This window comes from Ambystoma mexicanum, chromosome 10 (genome assembly GCF_040938575.1).
Source record: "Ambystoma mexicanum isolate Mex_15411 chromosome 10, UKY_AmexF1_1, whole genome shotgun sequence".
In the NCBI taxonomy this organism is placed as follows: domain Eukaryota; kingdom Metazoa; phylum Chordata; class Amphibia; order Caudata; family Ambystomatidae; genus Ambystoma; species Ambystoma mexicanum.
Window position 1 is genome coordinate 186947184 of NC_090932.1, and position 25154 is coordinate 186972337.

Sequence of the window (25154 nt, forward strand, 5' to 3'; positions counted from 1 at the left end):
ATCGTGTGATCCCGGAGACAGCTGCAGCACAGTCGCGGGGCGGCAGGGAGACCAGAACGCCCCCCCCGCAGCCCCCAGTGAGACCCGGAGCGCGGACACAACAGCAGGCCCGGCGAAGGTGGCCCGGACCCAGCAGAGCAACAGAGCGGTAAGGTGCACCCGGCCCGACCACCCCTAGGCGCCGCGCAGCCCGGGAGTGAAAGCTCCCTCCCCACCCATGCGGCACAGCGTTGGAGGAGCCGCTGGATGAAGCGCTCCGGGCCGCCCACTACCTGCAACCCACCCCAACCCGCTCACGGATACTGCCGGGCTCCTAAAACCACTAACGGAGGTCCGGCAGCCCCCAGCCCCCTGAACTATCGTGATCCCCGCCCGAGAGTCATAACTTAACGGATTTAATCTGGGGGAACATTTAACACCAGTGTAGGCACATACCACGGACCAACGCAGCCCCTAAGGGGAGGAAAACCCAGCCAACAGACCCAGGCCCCCGCAAGACACCAGGAGCAGGTGCCATACCAGCCACCTGGAGGAACACCTAATATCAGCGTGGGGCACATACCACGGACCAACGCAGCCCCCAAGGGGGGGGGAAACCCAGACAGCAGACCCAGGCCCCCGCAAGACACCATGAGCAGGTGCCATACCAGCCAACGAAACCCCCGGGCTGGGTCAGGAGTCCCCCCCCGCCGCCTCGCCCTAAATTTGAGCCGCAATACACGCTGCTGGCCAAGATACGGTGAAACCTGCCACGAGAGGGGGGACGGAAAACACCCGAAGACCCACACGAACCAGGCCCCGCAGGACCTAAACGCAAAACGAGAACTGACCCCGGAGTTCTCTTCATCTCCTCCGGGCTTGTGCCGGGCCTGACCCGCCCTCCCGAGAAACAGATGCCAGGCGCTAGACAAAGGAATACCCCTGCAGGAGCCAGAACTACGGCGAAAACAGAGGGTAAACAGCTGGAACAATACTAGGGGCACCTCCAAGACGCAAACCAACACGAGGACATAGAGGAATCAAGTACTGAACTGGGAACAGCCACAGCACGATGGCACTAAGCAAGGAGGACCTACAAGATTGTTTGAGAAATATGGAAAACAGAATGATGCAGGCCCTCCAGATCCAGTTAGGCACGATCCGGGACGAACTGAAATCCTCCCTCCAGGAGGTAAAGAAAGACATGGTGGAACTGGGAGACAGAGTGGACACAGTGGAAAGAGGCCTCTCAGACACAACAGAAGAAGTGAAACAGAATAGCATCCTCCTAGAACAGATCGCCAGGGCCACACAATCTAGAGCTGCAGGCGGAGGACCTCGAGAATCGCTCACAAAGGTCCAACATACGGGTCAAGGGCCTGGCCGAAACGATTGGAGACAAAGACCTCAAAGACACGTTCCAACTATGCTTCAGCAGCATGCTCAATGACATCCCGCCAGAAAGCATAGCCATCGACAGAATACATAGAGTGGGACCCAAACGAAGCGACCCGGGAGCCAGGCCAAGAGATGTGATCATGGCAATGACTTCGTACTTAATTAAGGAGGACATTCTACGAGCAGCCCGAAAGAAGCAGACCATCACCATCAATGGTAACCAGATCCAACTCTTCCAGGACCTGGCTTTGTCTACCCTGCACAAAAGGAGACTGATGCAACCAGTCACAAGAGCTCTGAAAGCCCAGAATATCATACACAGATGGGCATACCCCTTTGGACGCCAATTCACATGGGATGGTAGATCACAGTGAATCTCCACATGCGAAGAAGGGGTGGCGCTGCTGCCAATAGAAGAAAACGAACCCCAGGGAAACATAGAAACACGATACCCAAGGAAAGGGGGGGACCCAGAGGATGGGAATGGTCCCCCAACACTAGGCGACGGCAAGCAAAGGAACTTACATTAGAGGGACCCACACTACCGAAAACCCCAAGGGAACGGGCCCAGCACACTGATGAACGGAACACATGAAGGACTAGAGAACCCGGGCCCGCAATGGAAGAGAGGCTGATGACAACAGAAGGATCACACTGAAAGGTAAAATAAGAGTAAAAGGCCGAACAGGCCCGGGCGAGAGAGAAGGGGAGGGGGAATTTTGGAATTCTTAACAAGCCCAGGAATACCCCGGCGATTGGTACGCTGGGGGTACCAAGGGACCCAACGCTCCTGGGGGGACCCGGAGAAGGCGCAAAGACTCCTTGGTCCCGCCATCATGAGGGCAGAAAAAATTTCACAAGTTTTCGAGTTCACAAGGTTTTCTTTTTGTTCTTGTTGGGAAATGTTGAGCTGGGAAGGGCTTCGAGATGGGGCCGCATCCACACACCGCTTAATCCACAACGCCAAAAGAGGGCACACAAAAGACGAAATAGACCCCACGCTTGACCCATGGCCGAACTAACGATAGTATCCCTGAACATACAGGGCCTAAACTCGCCAGTGAAACGACGAAGCATACTAACACGCTTGTCGGGGCTTCAAGCTACAATCGTTTTCCTCCAGGAAACACCTGCTCGCCCCAGACGAGAAACGGATGGCCCACAAAACCTTTCCCAAACAATACTTCGCCTCCAGGGAGGGGGAGGGGAGGGGCGGAGAGTAAAACCAGAGGAGTTGCAATTCTACTTAACGCCAATTTACCGTTCAAGAAAAAGTCTGTATATAGGGACACAGAGGGCAGATTTCTCCTACTCAAAGGGACCCTGCACGAACAGACATACACCCTGATAGCACTATATGGCCCAAATGATAGACCAGACACCTTCATAGGGGAAATCCTGAGAAACCGGAGTAGCCGATACGAGGGACAAATCATTGTGGGGGGAGATTTTAACTGCATAATGGACCCCACTCTGGACAAGACCCTTCCCCTCACGATGGCAGATGGTAGGAACAGACGAGCACTAGGCAAACTGTTCAGGGACCTAGAAGTAATAGAAACGTGGAGGTTTTTTCATAGCACAGAAAGGGAATACACGCACTACTCGCCAGTACACAGGGGCTACTCGAGGATTGACATGATCCTGATCTCTCCCTCCCTCATCCCACAGGTAGAAGAGGTGCAAATAGGGGTACAGTACCTCACAGACCATGCCCCAGTTATCCTAAAAATGGCCCCCATGAAAGAGACACCCCGCCCCCACAGAACCTGGAAACTGAACAAAATCATACTCGGAGACATAGCCCTTAGAGCCCATATGGAAACAACGCTGGATAACTATTTTCGAGACAACGCTAACGGGGAAACAAACTGGGGGGTGATATGGGACGCAGGGAAAGCAGTCATGAGGGGGGAATTCATATCACAAACCAGAGCATACACACGGGAAAGGAAGCTACTCAAACAGAAACTGGAACTAGAACTGAAGGAGGCGAAACACAACATAAGGCCAAACAAACACCCAAAACAGTGAGGAACCTACGGAAAGTGCGAGCCCAACTAGAAACCCACATGGCAGACCACACCGCACAATCCATTCTACGCACTAAACAATCCTATTACGCACACGGCGGCAAGGCCAATAAATTCCTAGCAGCTAAACTCAACAAACAAAAAACACGAAACTATATAGTTATCCTCAAGAATCCTAAAGGGGGGACAAGCATATCAGAAGAGGCAAAGCTAAATATCATGGAAGAGTTCCACCGAGAACTCCTCGGGAAGGAGGACCTGTCCCTGCAGTTCCAACTAGATTACATGGCCAAAATAACCCTCGCCCAGATAACGGTAGAAGATAATCTAAATCTCCAGGCCCCCATATCATCCGATGAAATAAGCGAAGCCATAACGCACCTCCCACATAATAAAACACCTGGGCCAGACGGATTCGGGAATGGGTATTACAAAACCTTCAGGAACCAGTTACTGGGGCCGCTAACAAACCTTTTCAACTACATCAGGGAAACTGGGATAATCTCGCCAGATATGGGTAAATCAACCACAGTCTTCATCTTGAAGCCGGGAAAAGACCCCATAGACTGCACAAGTTATAGACCAATATCACTACTCAATAGCGATGCCAAGCTATATGCAAGGATCCTAGCAAACAGGCTAGCGAGGGTTCTACCCCAAATAATCCACGAAGACCACGCGGGATTCATCATAGGGAGACACACACAGGACAACATTAGACGGGCGGTAGATATTATAGAATTAGGGAACAAAAATTCTCCATAGCGGCCCTGGACGCACGCTGGGCGTTCGACAGCATAGACTGGGCATACCTGGAGCTAACCCTAAAAAAAAATACGGTTGTGACCCCACCTTTGCAAAGATGTTCCTTGCAAATTATAAACTCCCCTCCACCACATTCATAATCAATGGCAGATCCACCGCGAACATACAAATCCATAGGGGCACACGGCAAGGATGCCCATTATGCCCCCTCATATTCGCAATGGCTATGGAGCCAGTGGCACAAACTATAAGACAGAACCGGGAAATAAAAGGGGTACTAGCAGGAGGGGTGGAACATAAAGTAGCCCTATGAGCAGATGATATCCTACTGTTCCTATGCGACACTGCCAAGTCACTACCCAAGGCCCTGGGAAGACTCCAGGAATTTGCTAAAGCGTCAGGGTTCACCATTAACTTCACAAAATCTAAAGCCCTCAACATAACAGAAGAAGAAACAATACCCCAAAGAATGTCAGCCCAGCACCCACTGACCTGGGAAACCAAGGCAATAGACTACTTGGGAGTCCAACTAACACGTGAATATAAACATCTATATGGGGAGAATATAGTCCCTCTGTGCAAACAACTAAAGGAGGACCTCCTGAGATGGGACGCCCAAGAACTCTCATGATTCGCGCTTATAACCGCAATCAAGATGACCCTCCTGCCTCGCCTCTTGTATGTGATTAGCTCACTCCCGATAGAGATCCCCCTCAAAACATGTAGAAACTTACAGAAGGACATGGTGACCTTCGTATGGAACAGAAAGAAGCCAAGAATACAGAACAAAATCCCGACTAGACCACCCCTATTGGGAGGGCTGGGACTCCCCGACATTGAAAGATACGCACTGGCATCCCTGATAGCCCCCATGCTGAAATGGACGGGAGACAAGCCTCACAAAGGATGGGTGGGAATAGAACAGGGTGAAACTAATATCCCGATTGGGACCCTACACGCTCTACGGTCGGGGAGCAGAGGGCCACCTACTGGAATCCACCCACTCCTCATTAAAAGCATGGGACATAGCACTCAGAAAACACCACATAGCCCCTGGGTTGGGGCCCTTCACACCGGTGGCACACAATCAAGACTTCACCCCGGGAAAACAGGATAGTTGCTGGGCAAGCTGGGGGCCGACACACCCGACCTTCCTAAAAGATCTCTACCACGAAGGGTCCCCAATACAATTTGAAGAATGCAAACGGAAATTCGGCATAGGAGAAAGAGAGAAATTTAAGTATATACAAATCAGGCACTGGATCTCCCAGGGAGGGGTGAAGGCGGCGGCTACTAGGACTCCCATAGGTCTCGAGCTCACCCTGCAGGAAGGCCAGACCCATAAAGCAATAACAAGGATATATAAGCTCCTAGACAAGGCGAGAATGGAAGACCGAATATCCTACAGGGATAACTGGGAGAGGGATCTGGGGACCCCTATCACGGAGGAGGAATGGGGCCAGATCTGGAAAAGGGCCCAGAAATCATCCAAATGCACCACAATCAAAGAGACATCATATAAACTACTCACAAGATGGTACCTAACCCCACACAGGTTAAACAAAATGAATCCAGCCTACCCTCCTAGCTGTTGGAGACAATGCGGCAACCGAGGGGATCTTAACCACATGTGGTGGACCTGCCCCAAGGCTGAAATATATTGGGAAGAGATACTGGGGCACATAAGAGAGATCACGGGGAAACTACTCCCACAAGACCCAAAGGTAATACTCCTGGGGACCGCAGTCGAAGGCGTCTATGCAGAGACAGGCAACAATGCTACCCTGATTACTTAACTACTAAACGCAGCAAGAATAACCCTGGCCCAGGGATGGAAGAACCCCGATGGCCCAATAGTCGCGTGTTGGTGGGTCAAGATATGGCACATTCTGGCGATGGAGAAAGTAGGGGCCCCTAAAGGATAACAAATATCTGAAATTCAGGGCAGTGTGGGACTCATTCATAGACTATGTCACAGACAGGGAAGCTCACTTTCATAGACCCAACCTACTGAGATCAATCTTGAACTAAGGCCCTTGACAAGGAGGAAACACGAGGGGGCCCATGCCTCCAGTCAACACAGGCAGTCAAGGCCCGGACTGTAACAAAACTGCCTAACGGTGGACGGATGCGAAACCATCCCAGCTTTGTTGTTGTTGATTTTGTTTTTGTGTTTGTTTTTCATCTCGGAGGGGGGGGGGGGAGCGGTGAAAGGGGAAATATACCGAATTTCAAAGGAAGAGGGAGCAGGGGAGTTATAAATGTTAAAACTCATGGACGTACTACAAATTTGAAAACGGACTGGGGGGGGAAAGAGGGATAAGAACAATACTGAGGTTTAAGTATACTGTTCCTAACCTGAATGTTTGTAAGTAAAACTCCATGAGAAGAAAATAAAGTTGGTAAAAAAAAAAGACCAAAGAGAAGGCCAGGAGGAGAAGAGACATTCTCTTGGCCTATTTACTTTAGTTATATTTAATGGAAGGGTTAGTCTGAAGACCACCTTTAGTTTCTTTAGATCGGCAGGGTATTCCCTTTAGCTATACGGAGGGATAGGCATTATTACAAGTTCTATTAAAAGAGTACAACATTGTTCCATGTGATTTTAACGAAAAAAAGTATTAATGAAAAAAATGTTTACAAACCTAAAATACCAAATAAATACTGCATTTTTTTACATTTGGGGTGTCCCCGCAAATCGCAGTTTTTCTAGGTTTACAATCCCACTCCAACCCCCTCCCTACCCATTTTAATACTTTACCCCACCCCCATACATCTTTTTACCAAAAAAAGTCAGTGTTTTTCAGTATTTTGGGTTCGTTAAATATGCTATTTGTTACTTTTTTGTTAACATCACTGGGTACCATACAAAATGTCCTCAACGTGTCGGACTCCTTCCGACCCACCACAGTATGCTAGAGCAAATCATACATTTGACAGATTCTTCCTAATTTCTATGACTGAATAACACGCAGAAAACTGGCCTGCTATTGAAAAATGACATTCATTTGAACTACAAGATTCATTTGGATTGCACGGGTAGTATAGCTCAGCGTCAACACGCTCGTCTTGGAAGCAAGGCAGAGCAACACTGGTTCGAAACCCAGGTCTGGTCTGTGCTTAGAAACCTATGTATTAAGCAAGTTATAAAAGACGAATTATAAATTGGACTGCCATTATTTCCTATTGACTAGAGAACTGAAATCAGTTACTTGTAGAAGTACAAACACTGTCCAATGTGAAGAACGAGTTCTATGTGGTAGTCAATCAGGAAAAACGTGCATTTGGATTGGCTCATTGAACAATCACGTTATGCTCAACATTTGGTGTGCTGTGCCATGGGACGAAGTGTGTGACATCAATTGCCCTTACAAATGGGTCCTGACGCCCTCTACTGCTGTAATTGTAGTCCTCGTTTCTTCATCGGGGGGCTAGTTTAGAAACTGCCACACAAAGTTTATTCGCATTGACAACGTACGCAAAATACCACTTATAATAAAAGGCATACAGTTTGACATATGTGGGACCGAAGAACGAGAACAAAGAGGACATAATAGGGAGTGAAATTCGGGATCCTATGAAGACGGAGTACATGTAATGTAGTCATTACTTTTCTTGGTGTTGATTACCCGTTTGACACGCTAAGTAAGTGGTATGCTAATAAAGCTGGATAGATAGCAACAGGGTTACACAAGAGACACGGGTGGAGGTAGTAGGTGGGTAAAAATAAAATACTATTTGTTGGGTTTTGCTACATAGCACAGAAGAGGGTATGTGCCAAATCCAACCGTATTAGAAGGTCCAGGACATACATAAACCATAGACATGGCGAACCACAGCCATGGTTAGGGAGATGGCATGGAAAGAAAGTGGACTGGTTGGCATGCATCGAACAACCCACAAGGCACTGCACGAGTTACACATCAGGCTCTGCCCGGGGCACAGGTACACCAGGCTAGTGGCTCTGCGTCATCAGGGAGAGTGGGTTTGACAGCCTGAGAACCGCCAGAATAGAGAATCACACGGGCGACAATTGCCATGTCAGGCCCTGTTAAGTGTTGTGGAAAGACCCACTAGACGCGGCGGTCTGCATTAGGTTGGTCGGCAAGGGCGTAATCGTGCAGGGCCTGAATGGTGCTGCAAAACCATGCTCCCCGAGGCCGCAGGATGTACGGTTGGGAAGTTCACTACTAATGTAACTGACATACTGTATCATGCTAACTGTCTGTTTAAGGCTCATTGTGTATAACCCCTACACAAATCCTGGAGGCTCAGAGTCCACCATTTTGGGGCTGAGATACTATGCTGGTTTCCAGATGCATTTCTGCACAGCTGTATGGAAATTAACCTCCACTCTGCCTTTGCTGCCTGGTTTTCGATTATTTGGTCAAAGGGTGAAGGATTCAACACACAGGAGTCCGATTTATACCATGCACCAGATTCATATAGCGTAAAACCGGAGTAAATCTGGCAATTCCTGGAGTATCTCTTCAGTGCTCATGTGTTATTACGATTCACAAATACTTGCTCAAGTGCATCTCAGGAGGTGCTACGATCATCTCTAGACTAGCTTCAGTTTCAGGCTTAGAATTAGGAATTAGGCCCAGGTTAGTAGGTGCAACTCTGGGGGTCCCGTGGGTATCCCCAGGTTTAGTTCCAGTGAATATGTTGGTGAATCAGGCCCACAGTTTTTCCTTCAGTGGGTGAAGCTTCTTCCTTCAAGATTACCTCTGCCATGACTGTTTGAAGGCAATACAGCTATGAAAGGGCTCAAGAGATAGAAGATTGATGTGGCTGGGTCTATCTGTCTGGCACTTTGTAAATTCCACTTTCTCCATAGGTCCCTTTGCTGCATTAAATGTCTGAAGAGTTAAATGTGTTCCCACCCATCCTCCCCTGACTTTCAATGTTTACGATACTGGTCAAAGATTACTATTAGTTCTTAGGCTTAACAAGATGTTACAGTTTTGGAGTTTAATAAGCCTTTGGACTTTACACTGCCTGCGAGACATTGCAATCAAGATGGCAATACACCCATTTATGATGTTCTACTAGTCCTATCTATTTTTTACAGTTTTGATGTTTTAAAATGCATTTCTTTTTTTATTGGAAAACTTGGCTATTGTTGATTCTTATCTAAATCTTTTTATATTTTCAAGCAAAAGTGTACAGTACATGTAATAGAATGCAAATCTTGGTCAGCAAAGCAAACATGAAATCTTAGTTGTCTATGTAGGCCAGTTGCTTCACTTCAAGTCAAGTCAAATGGTGTTCCATACAACCTTGAAACAAACCCGGCCAGCGGAGACACTGGTGGGGGAGTCAGGACAGGGATCACAAATATCCTACTGTTAAACCCCCATCCATTACAACTCCATCTTCATTGATAGCAGTGTAGAGGAACAGCCTGGAGGCCAGAGTGGTTATCACAGAGGGTAGAAGTGAAAGGAACAAAGGGGCGATCCAATGCACACACTCAAGGGAAACGGACCATAGTAACCACAAAGGGCCAAACTGGTGTACGCTTGGAGTTTACATTTCTTTCTAACTCTTGAGCAGCTGCAATTTGAGTCAACAACTCACATCGCCGGGACCCCCAAGGTACGAAGGATCACTGCCACACTTTAATTCTCCGGCCTCTAACCGGGCCTCCACTACTTTCCTGGCCAACAGCACAACTTACTTCATCTCTTGTATAGCCTATTCAAGTTTGCTCGTCATTTCCACAAGGTCCTTTGGGGCTTCCCTATTGTGGACATTTTTGTTTCCATTGCGGTTACTCTGGTTCTCAGTCACTCCATCTGAACCCGCATATTGTCACGTTATACTTGATGCCATCAGTTTTCTTATGGCGAGCTTCTAGGATTCTAGGGCAGACAAAAGCAGCTACTGTCCTCCTGTGAGTTCGCCCACTGTTGCGCCTCGTAGCAGAGTCTGCACAACTAGCTCATATACTTAAGGACCGACACAGTGATGCGTTATAAATGCATTGTGGCTACTTGGGGATATATGTTATTTCTTACCCATTTGAGCTGAATTTAAGATCGGGCTGCTCTTATGTTTGGCATGCTGTGCTAGGGCTGCTCCGAGTCCTAGCTTGCTGTGCTAGGGCTGCCAGGATGCGAAGCTTGCTGTGCTAGGGCTGCCAGGATGCGAAGCTTGCTGTGCTAGGGCTGCTCCGAGTCCTAGCTTGCTGTGCTAGGGCGGCCAGGATGCCTAGCTTGCTGTGCTAGGGCTGCCAGGATGCGAAGCTTGCTGTGCTAGGGCTGCTCCGAGTCCTAGCTTGCTGTGCTAGAGCGGCCAGGATGCCTAGCTTGCTGTGCTAGTGCTGCTCTTAGGCCTAGCTTGCTGTTCTAGGGATGCTTGCTGTGCTAGGGCTGCTCTGATGCATAGCTTGATGTGCTAGGGCTGCTCTTATGCCTAGCTTGCTGTGCTAGAACTGCTCTGATGCATAGCTTGATGTGCTAGGGCTGCTCTGATGCCTAGCTTGCTGTGCTAGGACTGCTCTGATGCATAGCTTGCTGTGCTAGGGCTGCTCTTATGCCTAGCTTGCTGTGCTAGGGGTGCTCTTATGCCTAGCTTGCTGTGTTAGGGATGTCCGGTCAAAGTTTTGAAACAAAGGTTTCGAATGACAAAAGTTCCGGAACAAAAGTTTCCAAAAAAAAAGTTTCAAATGTATTTTTTTTAATATTAAAGGTTTTTTTTTATGTTTGTATAGTAAAATAAGTGTTAAAAAAAACGGGGTTTGGGGGGGGACTCCCATAAAAAACAAACAAATATTTGTCATTCGAAACCGACTGTCGAAACAGTCACTATGAACCGTGTTAGGGCTGCTCGGATGCCAAGCATGTTGTGCTAGGGCTGCTCCGAGTCCTAGCTTGCTGCGCTAGGGCTGCCAGGATGCCTAGCTTGCTGTGCTAGTGCTGCTCTTAGGCCTAGCTTGCTGTTGTAGGGATGCTTGCTTTGCTAGGGTTGCTCTGATGCCTAGCTTGCTGTGCTAGATGAAGATCTGTGTGTCCTACTCCTGGACTGTAGAGGCCAAACCCCCACATGGAGCACCTTGGCGCTAATCTTAAGATTTAAAGACTTAATGGAACCATCCACTCTGGGTGGGACTCTACTACATTTGCAACCACATTTCCAAAGCAGCTCAGATGGCCCCCTCTGGAATCCAGATGGAACAGCATACACAGTCCTGACCTGCTTGTTTGTGTGCCCCTGGTGGGGTCCTTTAGACCGCAATAGAATTAAACCAGGGCATTAGCAAAGGGAAAGGCAGAGCTCCGATGGTGAGCAGCCATCTTTAGGATCACTGGCCATGCAACCCCCCCCCCCATTTATGGTTTCTTTATTGTGTATTGTGAGGAACTCTGGGTGGCAACAAGTAAGACAGACACGTGATCACAGATTTGAGGAAGCGTCAATCATAGAATAAGGCAGTCCTAGTGGCATTGTGTCCCATAAAAAGGGCCTATACTAAGAAACCTATTGCCAAACCTCACAGCTAATACAAAAAGGGGTGTGGGATACTTCAAGAAAAGAAAGAAGTGTTCTCAAATAATATGTCAGGATGCGGTAGCCAAGTTTTGGACATGGGATAAGATGGGAGCTCGGAGCACAGTAGGGTCTCCGGCTTCTCCAGCACAAGAGAGTTGTAATGGCAGTTCTCAGGACCGCCGATGGCCAAGTATTGTTCCTTTTGAAAGTCTCTTATCTTCGGGGGCCTGACATGTTCAAATAACGAAAGCAATTTACTTCACCCATGGGTCCCCCTCTTCTGGGCGCTGACCCTTCTTAACTTTCAGCCAATGTTCATGTAGGGTGATGGCTTCACCTCTGGATCTCCCTCTGTCTGGCGTCAATCCCTTTTTCACAAATCTTAATGTCTTTTCAAACAGTTCTAATGGACATCCCTCCGCCAGGTTCACTCCTGTCAACACATCGTTTCTTGGGATTTTAGACTTGCCCCCTCTCCATCAGCATCCCTCCGCTGGGTTCACTTTTGCCAACTTCACATTCACTTGCATTTTCGGGACTAACTTCCCTTGCTTTCGCGGGTGTCAGGCTTAGTTTCCCTTGCTTTCAAACTTAGGTAGATCAAAGTCTTTCAATTGTACTGGGATTTTAGCAGACCTCCTGACCACTTTGACCTTTCAGCAACTTTCCTACAGCCTTCTGGTACCCGTAGTTTTGCTCAAATGGGGAATCGACCAGAGTCTCTTGAATTAGCACCTACGTGGTGCCGATTTTCCCTCTGCAGCTGGTCTCCCCGTAACACTTCTTACAGTTCTTTACACAGTTCATTAAACTTGGTTCAAACTTTGCACTTCTCTTTCAACACAGCCTGGTTCTTATTGATTCTCCCCTCGACTCACTGGCTGCGATGAGCCGCTTGATGTTTGGCTTTCCTGGAGTCAAGGAAGGTACCACAGGTGCGGGAGCTTCCCTCGGACTTGCTTATCGGCGTAAGTTTGCCCCGTGTACCATTGACATCAGCTGCAAGACACGTGTGCTATTGTTTGCGGTCTTCGGCTCTCTTGCAAGAAAGTTCCACGGGCCTGGGATGAAAAGAACAAGGTCACTTCTCTCCTCGCCATCCTCTCGATTCCTGCCACCTTTCTCCTTCGTTTGAACTGCCGCGCATGCTTAGCCGTCTCGTCGTGCTGTAGGCCATGCTTGCCTTGCTCCTACTGTGCTCTCTTGCTCCACCTTTTATTCCTGTGGGGAAGGGAAAGGGCCATCAGGTGTGCATGATTCTGATCAATTGCCTGACTTTCCCTGACCCTTGAGTTGGGGCATGTCAGGTAAACGGATCTGGTGGTAGTCCGTTCTCCGGGATATCATGTGATAGGGTTTGTGTCGAAAAAGGGGGGGGGGGGTGGCAGTGGTTTTGAATGTTCTACGTGGTAGAATGGGGAAAAGGTGTTGAAGGAAGGGTGATACCACGTCTCCTCACCAGTCTGTACCCTACTCCCACTCCATGAGTACCCACCCCCCCATCCAGGTGATCCTCCCTCAATGGGCCACCCCCAGGAACTGGATCCAATAGCGATGGCAGTGTCCTGCCCACCTGGATGACAGATCCCCCGGGGGCCAGCTAGGGAGACACCTTCAGGTTTCACAGTATCACTTATTGGACTGTGGTGCCCACACATTTGCATAGGGGTGTTATTCCCAGTATCGAGTGAAAATGTTGTCAACAAAAACATAGCCAGTGGAAACATTGTGGTGAAAGTACCTCTGCAGTGAAAAGGTTGCCTAACAAAAAGTAGTCAAAAAATGCAGCAGGAAAATAGACAAAAATGCGGAGCTGTTTGGGTAAGTGTTCAGGTTAAGGAGGGTTTAGTGGGCCTGCGATTGCCTGGTTTAAGGTTAGCGTACACGTTCGGGTAAGGATAGGGGTTAGGGTTAGAGCAAAGGTTTTGGTTAGAAGTACGTTAAGGGCCAGGTTGATTATGGGAGGGCTGGTTATGCTGGGGTGTGGTTAGGGTTAAGTGTCAGGGTTTGGGTAGTGGTTATGGTAATGCTAGGGCTACTAGAGTATGGGTTTGGGTACATGTTAAAGAAAAGGGAAAGGGAGGTTGGGGAGGGCTGGTTGATGCTGGCGAAGGATAGGAGCTTAGATAAACATAGCAGTCCGGTTAGAGTAAGCATTAGGGTAAGTGTTAGAGTTTAGGTTGGGGTAAGGGTAGGATTAGAGTAAGGGTTGGGTTAGGGCAATGGAATTTGTGGCGAGTTGGTGATGGGGTTGTAGTTCGGTTCAATATTCATTTTCTATTTTTTTGATGTTTTGCATGGCGTCACATGCAAATAAAATGCTTTAGTGTGCTGAATGGTTAGTGTTTGGTAAGGGTAGGAATTGTGTTAGGGTGATTGTGGGGCTTTTATTAGAGGTTTGGGTCATTGTTATGGTTACAGCCTTGAACTTTTCTGTATTTAAAAATACCTTTTTGTGCAACATTTATTACTAGAACATTTTCATACTCTGCAGTGCTTTTATTGAAAGACTACCTTTTCCTTAGACCCTTTCTCCCTTGGTGCACTACGACATGGACATGGACAACAAACAGCCTTTTGTAGGCAAACCATGTGCTCTTCGTGCAGATAACTCATCCTCACTGGGTAGAATGGCACAAGTGCTTTCGGCACCCTGATCAAACCTCCCACTCACCGAGGGTTCCTTTAAGGCAACAGGGTGATTCTGTAGACATGGCTTGCCAGGAGGCAGGTCTGTTAATAGAGTCGTGTGATGAAAGAAGGCTTCTATCCTGTAGACCATTACGGTTTCAGAATGTTATATTGCTAAGAATAACTTCTGCCACAATCTTTTTTAATTTGAGTTTTATATTACGCTAACTCACAGGGGTACCGCTTCAAAGAGCCTGGGAAAAACAAATGCAAGGTGTGAAAAATATTCAAGGAATAGGAAGCATGGGATTAGGTTACACGCCCAAGTAGTCCACTTAGTTACAGTCGGTAAGAGATCTGAGCTGACAGCTGAGGTGCATAGCGTGGCTGATGCTTTTGCCAAGGCACCATTGGTTACAGAAATGCAGGTGTTTCCAGGTTATTCCTATTGCAACAAACATAAAACAAAAGAACTTAGGAACTTTCAGATAGTGGGCTTTCACATCGTCAATGTAGGCACACTCGATGGTATCAGGTAATGGCAGTTGGGCGGAAATGATAGTCCTAAGGTAGAAGCGGGGTAGGGTCCAGTATAGGAGTCTCTGGGGGGAGGGAAGATTATCTGCAGACAAATACGAATTGGATCTTCTGTTCATGGATCCAGATTTGAACATTCCCTTTGACCATCTTGATGGTATATTCTGGTTTCAGGGTTGTGGGGAGGTGGTCCCAGAATATCGGACCCAATGCTGTGAGAAATCTCTCTCCATGCTTCAATCTTTTGAACCTGGGTGTAGTTAATCTGTGGTGAGCTTAGTATTCTGCTAGGTACACATTTGTTTATTTGTAAGAGTTCAGGTATTTCGGAGCAATGCTATGGAGGATCTGTAATGCGATATCGTTGATTTTTTGCTTTATGCTTTTTACAACGGGGATCCAGTTGAGGTTTCCCAGGTTTGGTGAGATATGGTCCCAGGGCTTGAGAGCCAAAATAACTCTAGCCGCTTTATTTTGTATCAGTTGCAGTCGATTTATTTTTTTTATTCAGCCCTAGTTAGCCACTATTACACTAGTATAGGTGAGAGAGGACCATCTTGACTATTTTACTCTGCATTGCGGATTAAACTTTTATGAAATGCTTCCAGTCAGTCCACCAGAATTTTGGAACGTCAGCTATGCTGAGGAAAGAGGCATGCTGTTCTGCTGTTGGCGAGCAGCTGCTACATGTTGTATGTTGCAGGGGATGTATACAGATAATCTCGACATGTCCTTGTGGCACCAAAGACCATCTTACATTATCGACCGAAATACTGGCCACTGGTAAGGTGCCTATGAGGTGTTGTGGAATCTGCAATTTGACAAATGCTGATCACAGTGAGGGGAAAAGGGGAGTGGTGTGAGGGGCGGGTCTCTACAAGCCATGGATATTTCCCACCTGTGGGTTTATCATGGTATAGGTTATGTTAGGTTATTATGCTTTTGTACAGCAACAAATCACCATGGGGAGGCTAGTACTACAGAGAGGGGAGTTGGGTACCTGCTGAACCTCCTCACGTCTTAGCTGTCGAGGTTTGTTGCACAAGTGGATGTGTATCAATTGGTTTCATAATTAGTGCAACATGCAAAGAATGCCAAGGGAGAGGCTGCGGGAGCCATGTCGCAGTCAATGAGGTGAGCTACTCACATATGCAACGTTGGCAGGGGGGTTAGAAACCTGTGCTTGCTCCATATGCCTGCATGTGGTACAGATGTATTAATGATACAGCGGCCTTTGGAGGACGTTCCTAGTAGAAGATGCGTTAAGCAACAATGCCCCCCCCCACCAGGCGCTTTGTGTGGGGGCCATCTAGTGAGCTACGTCCATACATCCGCTGAACGATGTAGGACTCGGACCTATGGACTCATTGTGGATGACAGTTCAGGTCTCCTTTTGAGAAGCCAAACATAATGGAACTAGGAACCGATGGGAGACATCCAGAGGCCCAACGAGTGCCATTGATTATTAAAGCCATTTTCAGGAAGGGGTGCTGAAGTCATGGATTTTGCACAGCCTGATGTAGCGGTTTGCAGGCCGTGGGTACTTGGATGCCTCTAGGCCTCGACATGCACATTATGGATGCATTTGGGCTGGTGTGGGAGTGTGCTGCAGGAATAACGGAGCGTGGTCAAGCCTTAAATCGGATTGCCTTGGATGGGTGCCTCTTCATCTTAGGTCCGTTCCACACCTACCATGAGGAACCAGTGTGGTTACCATGGTGCAACTGAAGGTCAGATGGCAGTCAACTGTGTCCCACCACGGACCTTTTAACATGCAAGAGTCACGGCTAGCCAGTGACATGCACAAGATCGGGGCTTGCGTAAGTCGGAGAGGGGGCAAAGCTCCTCTGAATGAAGATGGTAAATTACCTTCCACCAACACAGAACTTCAGATCGAGCTTGCCAGAGCCTCTAGTTCTTAGCAGAGGAAGCATGTTGCCACACTATTCTAATCATTTTCTGTAGCGTACTTCACTGCTACAATGTAATATTTAGCGACAGAACTTTGTTAGGCATGTCAGACAAACTGATGGGAGTGTGTGCTTGGAAGGACAGCGTGCTGCCCTTAGAGTGCCCTGAAGGATCTGGTTGACAAATCGTCAGAACAGTGACTCCATTTCCCTGGGAATATGTAGGGGGTAGACTGTTCAGTGTCCTGAGAGGTGTGTTGAGCTTTGTGTGTTACTGAGAAAACGGAGGCCCAGTTGTGCCAAGTATACACCCATGGCTGCACCTTTCTACACAGTGCAGCTTCATCCCTCAGTGACATGCGGTCTGTATGTATGTGAGTGAATGATTAGTAGTTGGGTTTTACAATGCGAGAAGCTGCTTTGGAGTGCCCAGCACTATTGGGGGCAGGGGAGATGAAAGTGAATACCAACCACAGCTAATTAGAGGCTGCCTTTATGGATCCTGGTGCAAATGAGCACCACGATTGTGAACATGTAGTGAGTGCAGTATTTAAAATGACACTGACAGGTACAGTAAGCACGGAGTGGACTGCGGCAAACTATGTTTCTGGTAATCATTAGGTCAGAGTTATTGTAAATGGCTTGAGGCAACTGAAGGGGATCTCGGCCAAAGGTACCTATGGGTGTGGCTTTGGAAGGCTCTGGTGAGTAAACCAGGTAGAAGATGGGTGGAAAATGCAAAGCTTGAACCACGATGGGGCCAGAATGGCTTGCAGGTGTACGCTAACCCTTTGGTCCCCCTAATATACTATCAGTTAAGTTTGGAAAGATCTAGGGAGGTAATTGGCTGCCTTTCTGTCTGGCTAGCTTCCCTTTTTCACTTGAAAGCTCCACTGTTCACCACTGTCCACAATGTAGGAAAAGGAGAGTGGTCTTGTTCATAGGCGAGTTGGCATAGACTAAATTAATTCACAAGACTTTGAATGGATGTGGGGGCCCACCTTGTATTGCATTCAGTGCAGATTGGATACCTTAGGTTAGGTTAGTTGGTGATGGAAGCAATTGTGCGCGGTTCACTTAAGATTTTTAACATTAAAGAGGCATGTCTCAGACACTTGAATACATTTGGTTTCATCATGTGTGTAGAAAGGTCTTAAATATTATAGGGTTTTAATATTAAGTGCTGGTCTTCAAAATAGACTAGTGATCGGCCCAAGACTGGTTTCACTGATAACGCTCTGAGCCACTGAATGTCATGTCGATTCCCTAGAAAGGTCAGCAGCTGGACTTGTGGAAGGTTTGTGCAGCGAGTACTCGTGCCCAAAGACCACTTAAAAGAGGGGATAACGGGAGGTGAAAAACTATCCGATTAGGCGAGTGCTGCTCATCATACTTCCATTTGGATACAGAATGCTTTGAAAGACGCCCTCGAAAGAGGTCACCTTTAAAGAGCCCCTCTGCATGTAGAGGGAGGGTAACATCATGAAGTAATTTCTCAAAGACAATTGGAAGATTTACAATTGTTGGGTATTTGGCATAACAAACTCCCACACAAACAGAAAACAATCCTCTTAGTTGGAGACAGGGAAAGCATTTGGAAGCAAGGATTGAGGGCCGCAACACTAGGTTGAAATACATGGGAGGATTTATTTTATTTTATTTGAATTGGGGAAATATGTTGGCTTCTCAAATTGGTTTGCATTTTGTTGTAGAGCATGGATTGTTTTATTCATACATTAGTTCTACCACATTACCTCAGGATTATCAGATTTCTTTATCATCTACATTAGGATTGCTCCGATTTGTTACGGTTCTTAATCTATACCTTCTGCGCATAGACAGAACACTTTGTACATGGACCACTAGTCTGCAGTCTTTTTTCTAGGTTCACTCTCCACTGTCTGTAATGACAGTTGTCCTATACTTTTGAACGTTCATCTCCAGTGTATACACCTTGGCCGTCCATTTGGAATCTCTTAAGCCAACCATTCTATACTATCAGGATATCGGTCTGTAGTATCAACTACTTAAACCATGCGATACATGAACAGTTTTGCGCCTGCTTACTTTTCCAACTTAATTTTGATCCTCTTGGTCTGTTTTTCACTATTATTTCCTCTTGAGATGCATTACACAGACAATTGCTCTATGATCTAAAGTATATTTACGATCTCAAACCGATCATGGCACATTCCAGTGGCACTTGTCCCTTTACTTTCAAAGGAGATCGGAAACACAGACATGTCTAATGGCTTCTTTCTCGCTAGTTAAGATTTTCCTACCATATTAATCATATTTTCTTAGCCCTTTAAAATCAGGCTAAAGAACTCTTTGATTTTGTTTATATTTCTATCTATGCGACACATGCTCAACACAGGTGCCACTTACGTTTGCCAAGTCAAACACTATAGCATGTGTCGTGTTTGTGTATTTCTACTGAGATGCAGCCAGTCACTAACATGGATGATATATGTAGAATATTCAATTTGAGCCAAGTCATACATCACACAAAGCCACTTAGTAACAATCACTGGAAGTTCACCTCCAATTCAAAGCCACATCAGCAAGGCATTGTGGGTATGCAAATGTGCTCAAATGGAAGCCTTTGGCTCCAGAGAATTACCTTATGTGGCAGTGCTACCTTACACAAATCAACCCAAGACATACCTTTCTCAAGAATACAGACAACTACATAGCTGGTTTCACTATTGACAGTCTTGCGGTTAAAGCCAGTTTAACAAACACCAGTAAAGTTAGGGTGCGTTAAAAAAAAGTCTTGACAAAAGCCTTTTTAAACCCACCATAACTTTACTGGTGTTCGTTATATATATTTGGAATGGAAAGAATAGATATTAACTTAGCTCGTCTTTATCCCCCTCTCTTAAAACAGCTCCTTATTTTGATTGTGTTTTTGATCCATGTATAACAACCAATTGATCTGATATATTTGCTGTTTTGTTTGCGTCTGAAACAGACACAGTAGATTGCTCCTGTATAATCTTCAGGATTATGTGAAAAGGGCTGGCCTATTTTTACGACTACTTATATCCTGTATTATATAATAAGAATTATATCTGGTTTTATTCATGTGTGGTTTTTTTTTGCAGCAACTAATGTATGGATTGACGCTACTTTGGGACCTTGAGAAAGAACCTTTATGTTCGAAACTCATGTTGGCCCAAACTTTCTGCAATACCAGATGTGCTTGAAATGCATCAATATACAACGAAGACAAACACAACCAACTTTAAAACATTTTCTTTTGAGTTTTCATTCTTCGTGAACATCCACTACCTTTGAAATACTTCGTTCATTTCATGCAAAAAGAAAAATTTGCTCCCAATTAAGTGTCTCTGTAAAGTGAGGTGAGCAATTACAAGCGAGAGACAGTGAGAGAAATTATACAGCTTTTGGCCACACAAAGATCAGAAAATACAAGCCTTACCAGAGAAGGTTCCTTTGATGAGGCACTCTTTCACTCGATTGCTTCTCCTGACATGGAAGGCCTTGGTGATCTCCTGATTCATGAAGGCCTCATTATTGAGGATGTTGGCCACCATCATTCTCAGGTCAAACACCTCCAACAGCTCGGCAATGTGGGCAATGTGCATGAGGTCACGCTCTTTCTCATCAAGCTCCCCAGTATATAGATACTTTAGCACCGCACGGAAAGGGCCTGGTTGGATAGATGGATCCATTTTAACCACCATCATAAGACGAGATTTGAAGGTGAAAGGGTCATCTGACATTTCCTCCTGAATGCTGATAAATGCCCGACTCCAGGACGAGAGACTCCTCCGGCGCTTAAGCCAAGGCTCTCCCACCAATTCATCATTGGCACTAGCTTTGAGAGTGCCATCGCTGGTGGAAGTTCTAAGGCACGATTGGCCGCAGCTGAGGTCTTCGTTACTGTCACTGATATAGAAGCTAGCAGCCCTCATGAGATCCCTGCTCTGTCGGTCATCCTGCTGAAACGTCCGCTCACTGGAGGTGGCACCTGCCTGCAGGTCTTCGCTGAGGTCCATAAGGAACAGGTCATAGAATTTGGAAGAGGAAGTGGAGAGGTAGATCTTGTGGGCATAGATTTTTATTTTGTCTTGTAGCACCAGGATGACGTCGGCACACATGGGATCTTCCAGTAGGTGTGCTGGGTGGTCATCATTATTGGTCGGGGGGTCCGGGACAATGATAATGGGCGGTGGAGGCTTTGGTGGCAGGAATGGTGCCTGGAGCAATGGTTTCTGGGCGTTGCGGAGATGGGACTTCCAGAACTGTAGGTGCCTTCTAGAAATGAGTGCGGCCCGGATTGCATTGTCAAAAACGTCCTTGATGCCAAATTGTGCCACCACACTAGTTTCATAGTAGGGGATACCAAGTTCCTTGGCCACTTCACGTCCCTTCTCAGGGGGAAGAATCTCATTGGGTTTGATGGGCCTGGAATTGAATTCATAATATTATACTCAGAAAGAACAATGAAGAGTGTGTATTAACTATGGTGAGATAATTAAGGGCGCATTGTGGTGGCCAACATACACAATATTCAACAGATTCTGTACATTGTGACTCATAGATGTAACCTTAAGAATCATGGCTTCAACACATAATTAACACCTGCAACCAAGGTGCACAGAGATGAACCCAATAACCCCATACCCTTTTCTTAGAATCCTCTGGGTGCCACTAAGCTGTGAAACAGACAGGTCTCGGGAGGATAGCTCAGGGGCAACGTGCTCGCCTTGGAAAGAAGAAGACACAGAGCACTACAGGTTTGATGCCCGGGTCCACGCTTAGAAACCTCTGGATATTCAGCGCGTTATAAATAACCTATCATATCATATTACAGTGCGTACAAGCATTTAATAGGAAGAGTAAGGAAAGTTGTTAGCATCCATGAGTGTGCCAGATTACAGAGTTTGGCAGAGAATATTTATTTGGTTCTCTTAACATTTATTCATTGGTCTTCCCCGTCCCCTCAGATATTCCTTTCTCCCCATTTGTTATCTGAACATGTTTAGCAGGCATTATGGGTTATGCCTGCTGACTTCACTGATGTTGAGTTCAAAGCACCAGATGTACAGCAAATATTTTAACAGGCATAAGAGGTTCGATGGACTAGGAGTCAGGAGTGTCTGTGCTAACCCACTGTATTTTTGGGAATGGTTGGTGTAGGGGGGGGAGGGGTAATTGATCCCCCTCCACCCCCAAAAGGAGTTGTGAAAAGAGACCTTGGAGTTCATGGTTACTGAGAAAGGTTACAAGGCATAAAATCAACAGAACATCAGCGGACATCCAGGTCACTGTTGTTAAAGGAGTCCCTGCGGTGCCATCAGGTTTGGTTTTGTGGAGGTGTGCACAACCATACTTTGTTCCGGAAGTGGGGTGGGCTTCACGCTAGCAATATTAGGTGCTATAGAGCATGGTCGTAGATAAAGAGCAGCCACCATGACAACAGTAGAGCAACCTTACAGCTGTCTCTTAGCAGTGGGACCTCCATGCGTGTGAATGGAGCAATCGCATGAGCCATTGCAGTGGGGTAAATGAAAACAATAGAATAGCTAATGCTTTTGCAGGCACGTATGGCCCGCGTGACCCCCACATTACCAATCTTAGGCATGCTCCAGTCAACAAAGTTACTTTATGAAGTCATTCCAGGTTAATCACTACAGAACCGGTTGGTCTGCTTCCTGCAATTGCCTTGTAATGCGGCTGTCCTATACTCCCGAGCTCATTCCCCGTTTTTCTTGTGGATGCCCCAGTGTGTCGGTGTATTGCTGAACCCAATGTTGGGGCATTCCTAATGGGAAAGAGGTCTCTATTCTGGAAAATACTTGGAAGGGTACAATTATTATGGGACAGTCAGCAGATGAAGTTGACGGGTGGTGGTCAACCAACTGGACCTTGGCGCCCCGGAGGCCAACAGGTGGCAGGAATCTGCTGAAAGGACTGAACGAATCCCTTCGAGATGAACAATGGATTTATGCCTTTATATACCACATGGACCATCTTAGTAGTTGATCCTTTTCACTTTGCAGGACAAGAGCTAGAGAGGATCTGAGACCAAGCCACTGTTTGCACTGGCCTCCAGATGATATGATAGGCATTTATAATGCGCCTATACATAAGTGTTTCGTAGGTAGCGTATCTACTGCAAGGGGAAGGCTTTGTCCCAGGTTGTATTTTGGCCCATCGGCATGCATCGAGTTCTGACACAGGTTCGTTGGGAGGGAGCAGAATACCACAATCAGGTTGTTGGCAGGTGGAAAACCCTTTGGGGATCCAGAACTGAAGGCACTGCTACTTTAAAAGAAGGATTGGTAACAAGACTTGAACGCCTTCCCCGTACATGAGTGTTTTGCCGAAGACGTAGCCTACCACAACAATCGCTGCTACAATGATCGTATTGCAGGGATTATTCACGCTATATTGCAGAGATTATTCACGCTACAAGCCTGCTCCATGGAAATAATTGTTGTGAAGTTCTCTGAAACTGTTTAAGGGCACTAAGATAAGAACAAAGGCCCCCATAACATCCCCACGCCCTGTACCAAGTTATCTCCAACTCTACAAAGTTTGCCAGCTCGTGGTTCTCTGAATAATCACAGAGCCAAGCTCTAACAGCCCAGCAGTTGCACCTTTGACTGAAAAACAGCCAATGAAGAAATGTTAATTCTTGGAAACTAAGCCGCTGCCTAAATCCTGCGTTATTTTAAGATTTTAAGTCTTCTCAGCCTGTGCGCATGTCCGCGTTTGTGTGGCAATTTCACCATGTTCAAAACTGGCCCCGTCTCAAGTGAGCCAACTTGGTCATACCCAAACTACCTACTGAGCCATTACACAGGAGTCTGCAGTACTGGCTCCGGTGGGATATACAATATTCTAACGCGCCAGCTGCCCACACACACCCTTCTAGGGACTCAGAAGGGGGACAGAAAGATGGCATCCTCATTTCCTGCACCATCCATCCCTCACCTGGCCAATGGACGCCTGGCACGGTTCACCGCTTCCAGGTCCGCGTAGCGAAGATCCAGCTGGCAGCCCACAAGGATGACAGGCGCCCGGGGGCAGAAGTGCTTGATCTCTTGGTACCACATTGTCTTGACATGTTGCAGAGAATTGGGGTTGGCAATGGAGAAGCACAGAACGACCACATCGGACCTGAGGAGAGAAGAGCAGTACAAGGGACTTGAGTGAAGGGAGAGCAGAGTTTTGCACAACATCCTTCAGAGTTGCATCACTACTACACCGCCCAAAAAGGCAAAATGGCGTATGCAGGAGATTGCCACAGGAACACACAGCCCTCAGAGGTGGGTAGGGACCTGACCCTACGTATGACAAGAGTGTCATGCGGATCGCTAGTACCAACTACGTGAAGCAGGAGCATTGCTACAACAGAATGGGACTCGTTTTGCTGGAGCCTGCATATTGCATGGAGAGGGCGGCTTATCTGAAAACGTAGGTCAAAACAGTTCTCTTTGTGCGCTATTGATTGGTCGCATGCGGAGGTGTAAATCATGCACAGAAACTTGCGCAGTACCCTGGGTCCTTTCTTCTCATAATGGAAACCATCGTAAAACCTGCATGCCAGGTCCATGCATAGTGGAAGGGATTCCTATGGGATCAAGAAGGTAGATTCTATAGGACTCCCACGCATCTCCACCATAATCGATGTGGTCACATTTGTGTCATAAAGCAATCCGTGCCCTGCTTAGTGAAACAAATCCATCGAATGGTCATGATGCATTAAAACCATGTTCAAAGCGATCTACGCGTGGCTTGAACACGCCGTGTGCACACTCCCCCACCAGCAAAATGGCCGACAAAGTACTTCTGATGGAGGAAGGGCTTCTCAACGAAATACACACTTATCCCCTGAAAATACATTACCTGCCATAGGCGAATCTTCGATCCTTGTGGTGATCCCCAAACGTATCCCAAAGACGCAACGACACACTGACATCATCAACAACATCTCGAGAACGCTCCAGGACCTAGAGGGGGAACAGGAGGCATGGCTGTGGGTCACACATTGTGGGCAAAGGTGGATTGGAATGAGGTACTAAGGGGAAGTGGCATGTACTGTGGAAGAGAGAAGTTACCTATGAGATCACACAAAGGCTATGAGAGGGGAACACATTGTGGGGAGGAGGCACGGAGTAGATGGCGTTTACTGTGAGGGGGGGAAGGAGGCCTGCCAGCTGAATATGACGCCGGAGCAAGCAAGCAGCATTAGAGGACGCAGCATCCCTGCAGATCACGCAAGGTGTAGCTGAAGAGGGCTAGCAGGCACACACTTGAAAGAAAGATGCATGGCTGAGGTCTCACACTGTGCAGGCACGACACAGCACCAATGCTAGTGAGTTATTCAAAAACAGTTAATTCTGTATTTTTTTTTTTTTTAAATATA

General features: G+C 47.1%; 1 protein-coding gene across 3 annotated transcripts in view; it reads right to left on the reverse strand.

Annotated features, from left to right (window-relative positions):
• RHOBTB2 (Rho related BTB domain containing 2) overlaps positions 1 to 25154 on the reverse strand; it is a 314611-nt gene that overhangs the window by 44727 nt on the left and 244730 nt on the right. For all 3 annotated transcript variants that reach the window (XM_069617690.1, XM_069617691.1, XM_069617692.1), the window contains 3 exons: positions 24635 to 24738; positions 23720 to 23905; positions 20196 to 21184 (listed from right to left, as the gene is read on the reverse strand). In XM_069617690.1, the coding sequence (XP_069473791.1) occupies positions 20196 to 21184; positions 23720 to 23905; positions 24635 to 24738 (1279 nt within the window). The remainder of the gene's footprint in view (positions 1 to 20195; positions 21185 to 23719; positions 23906 to 24634; positions 24739 to 25154) is intronic.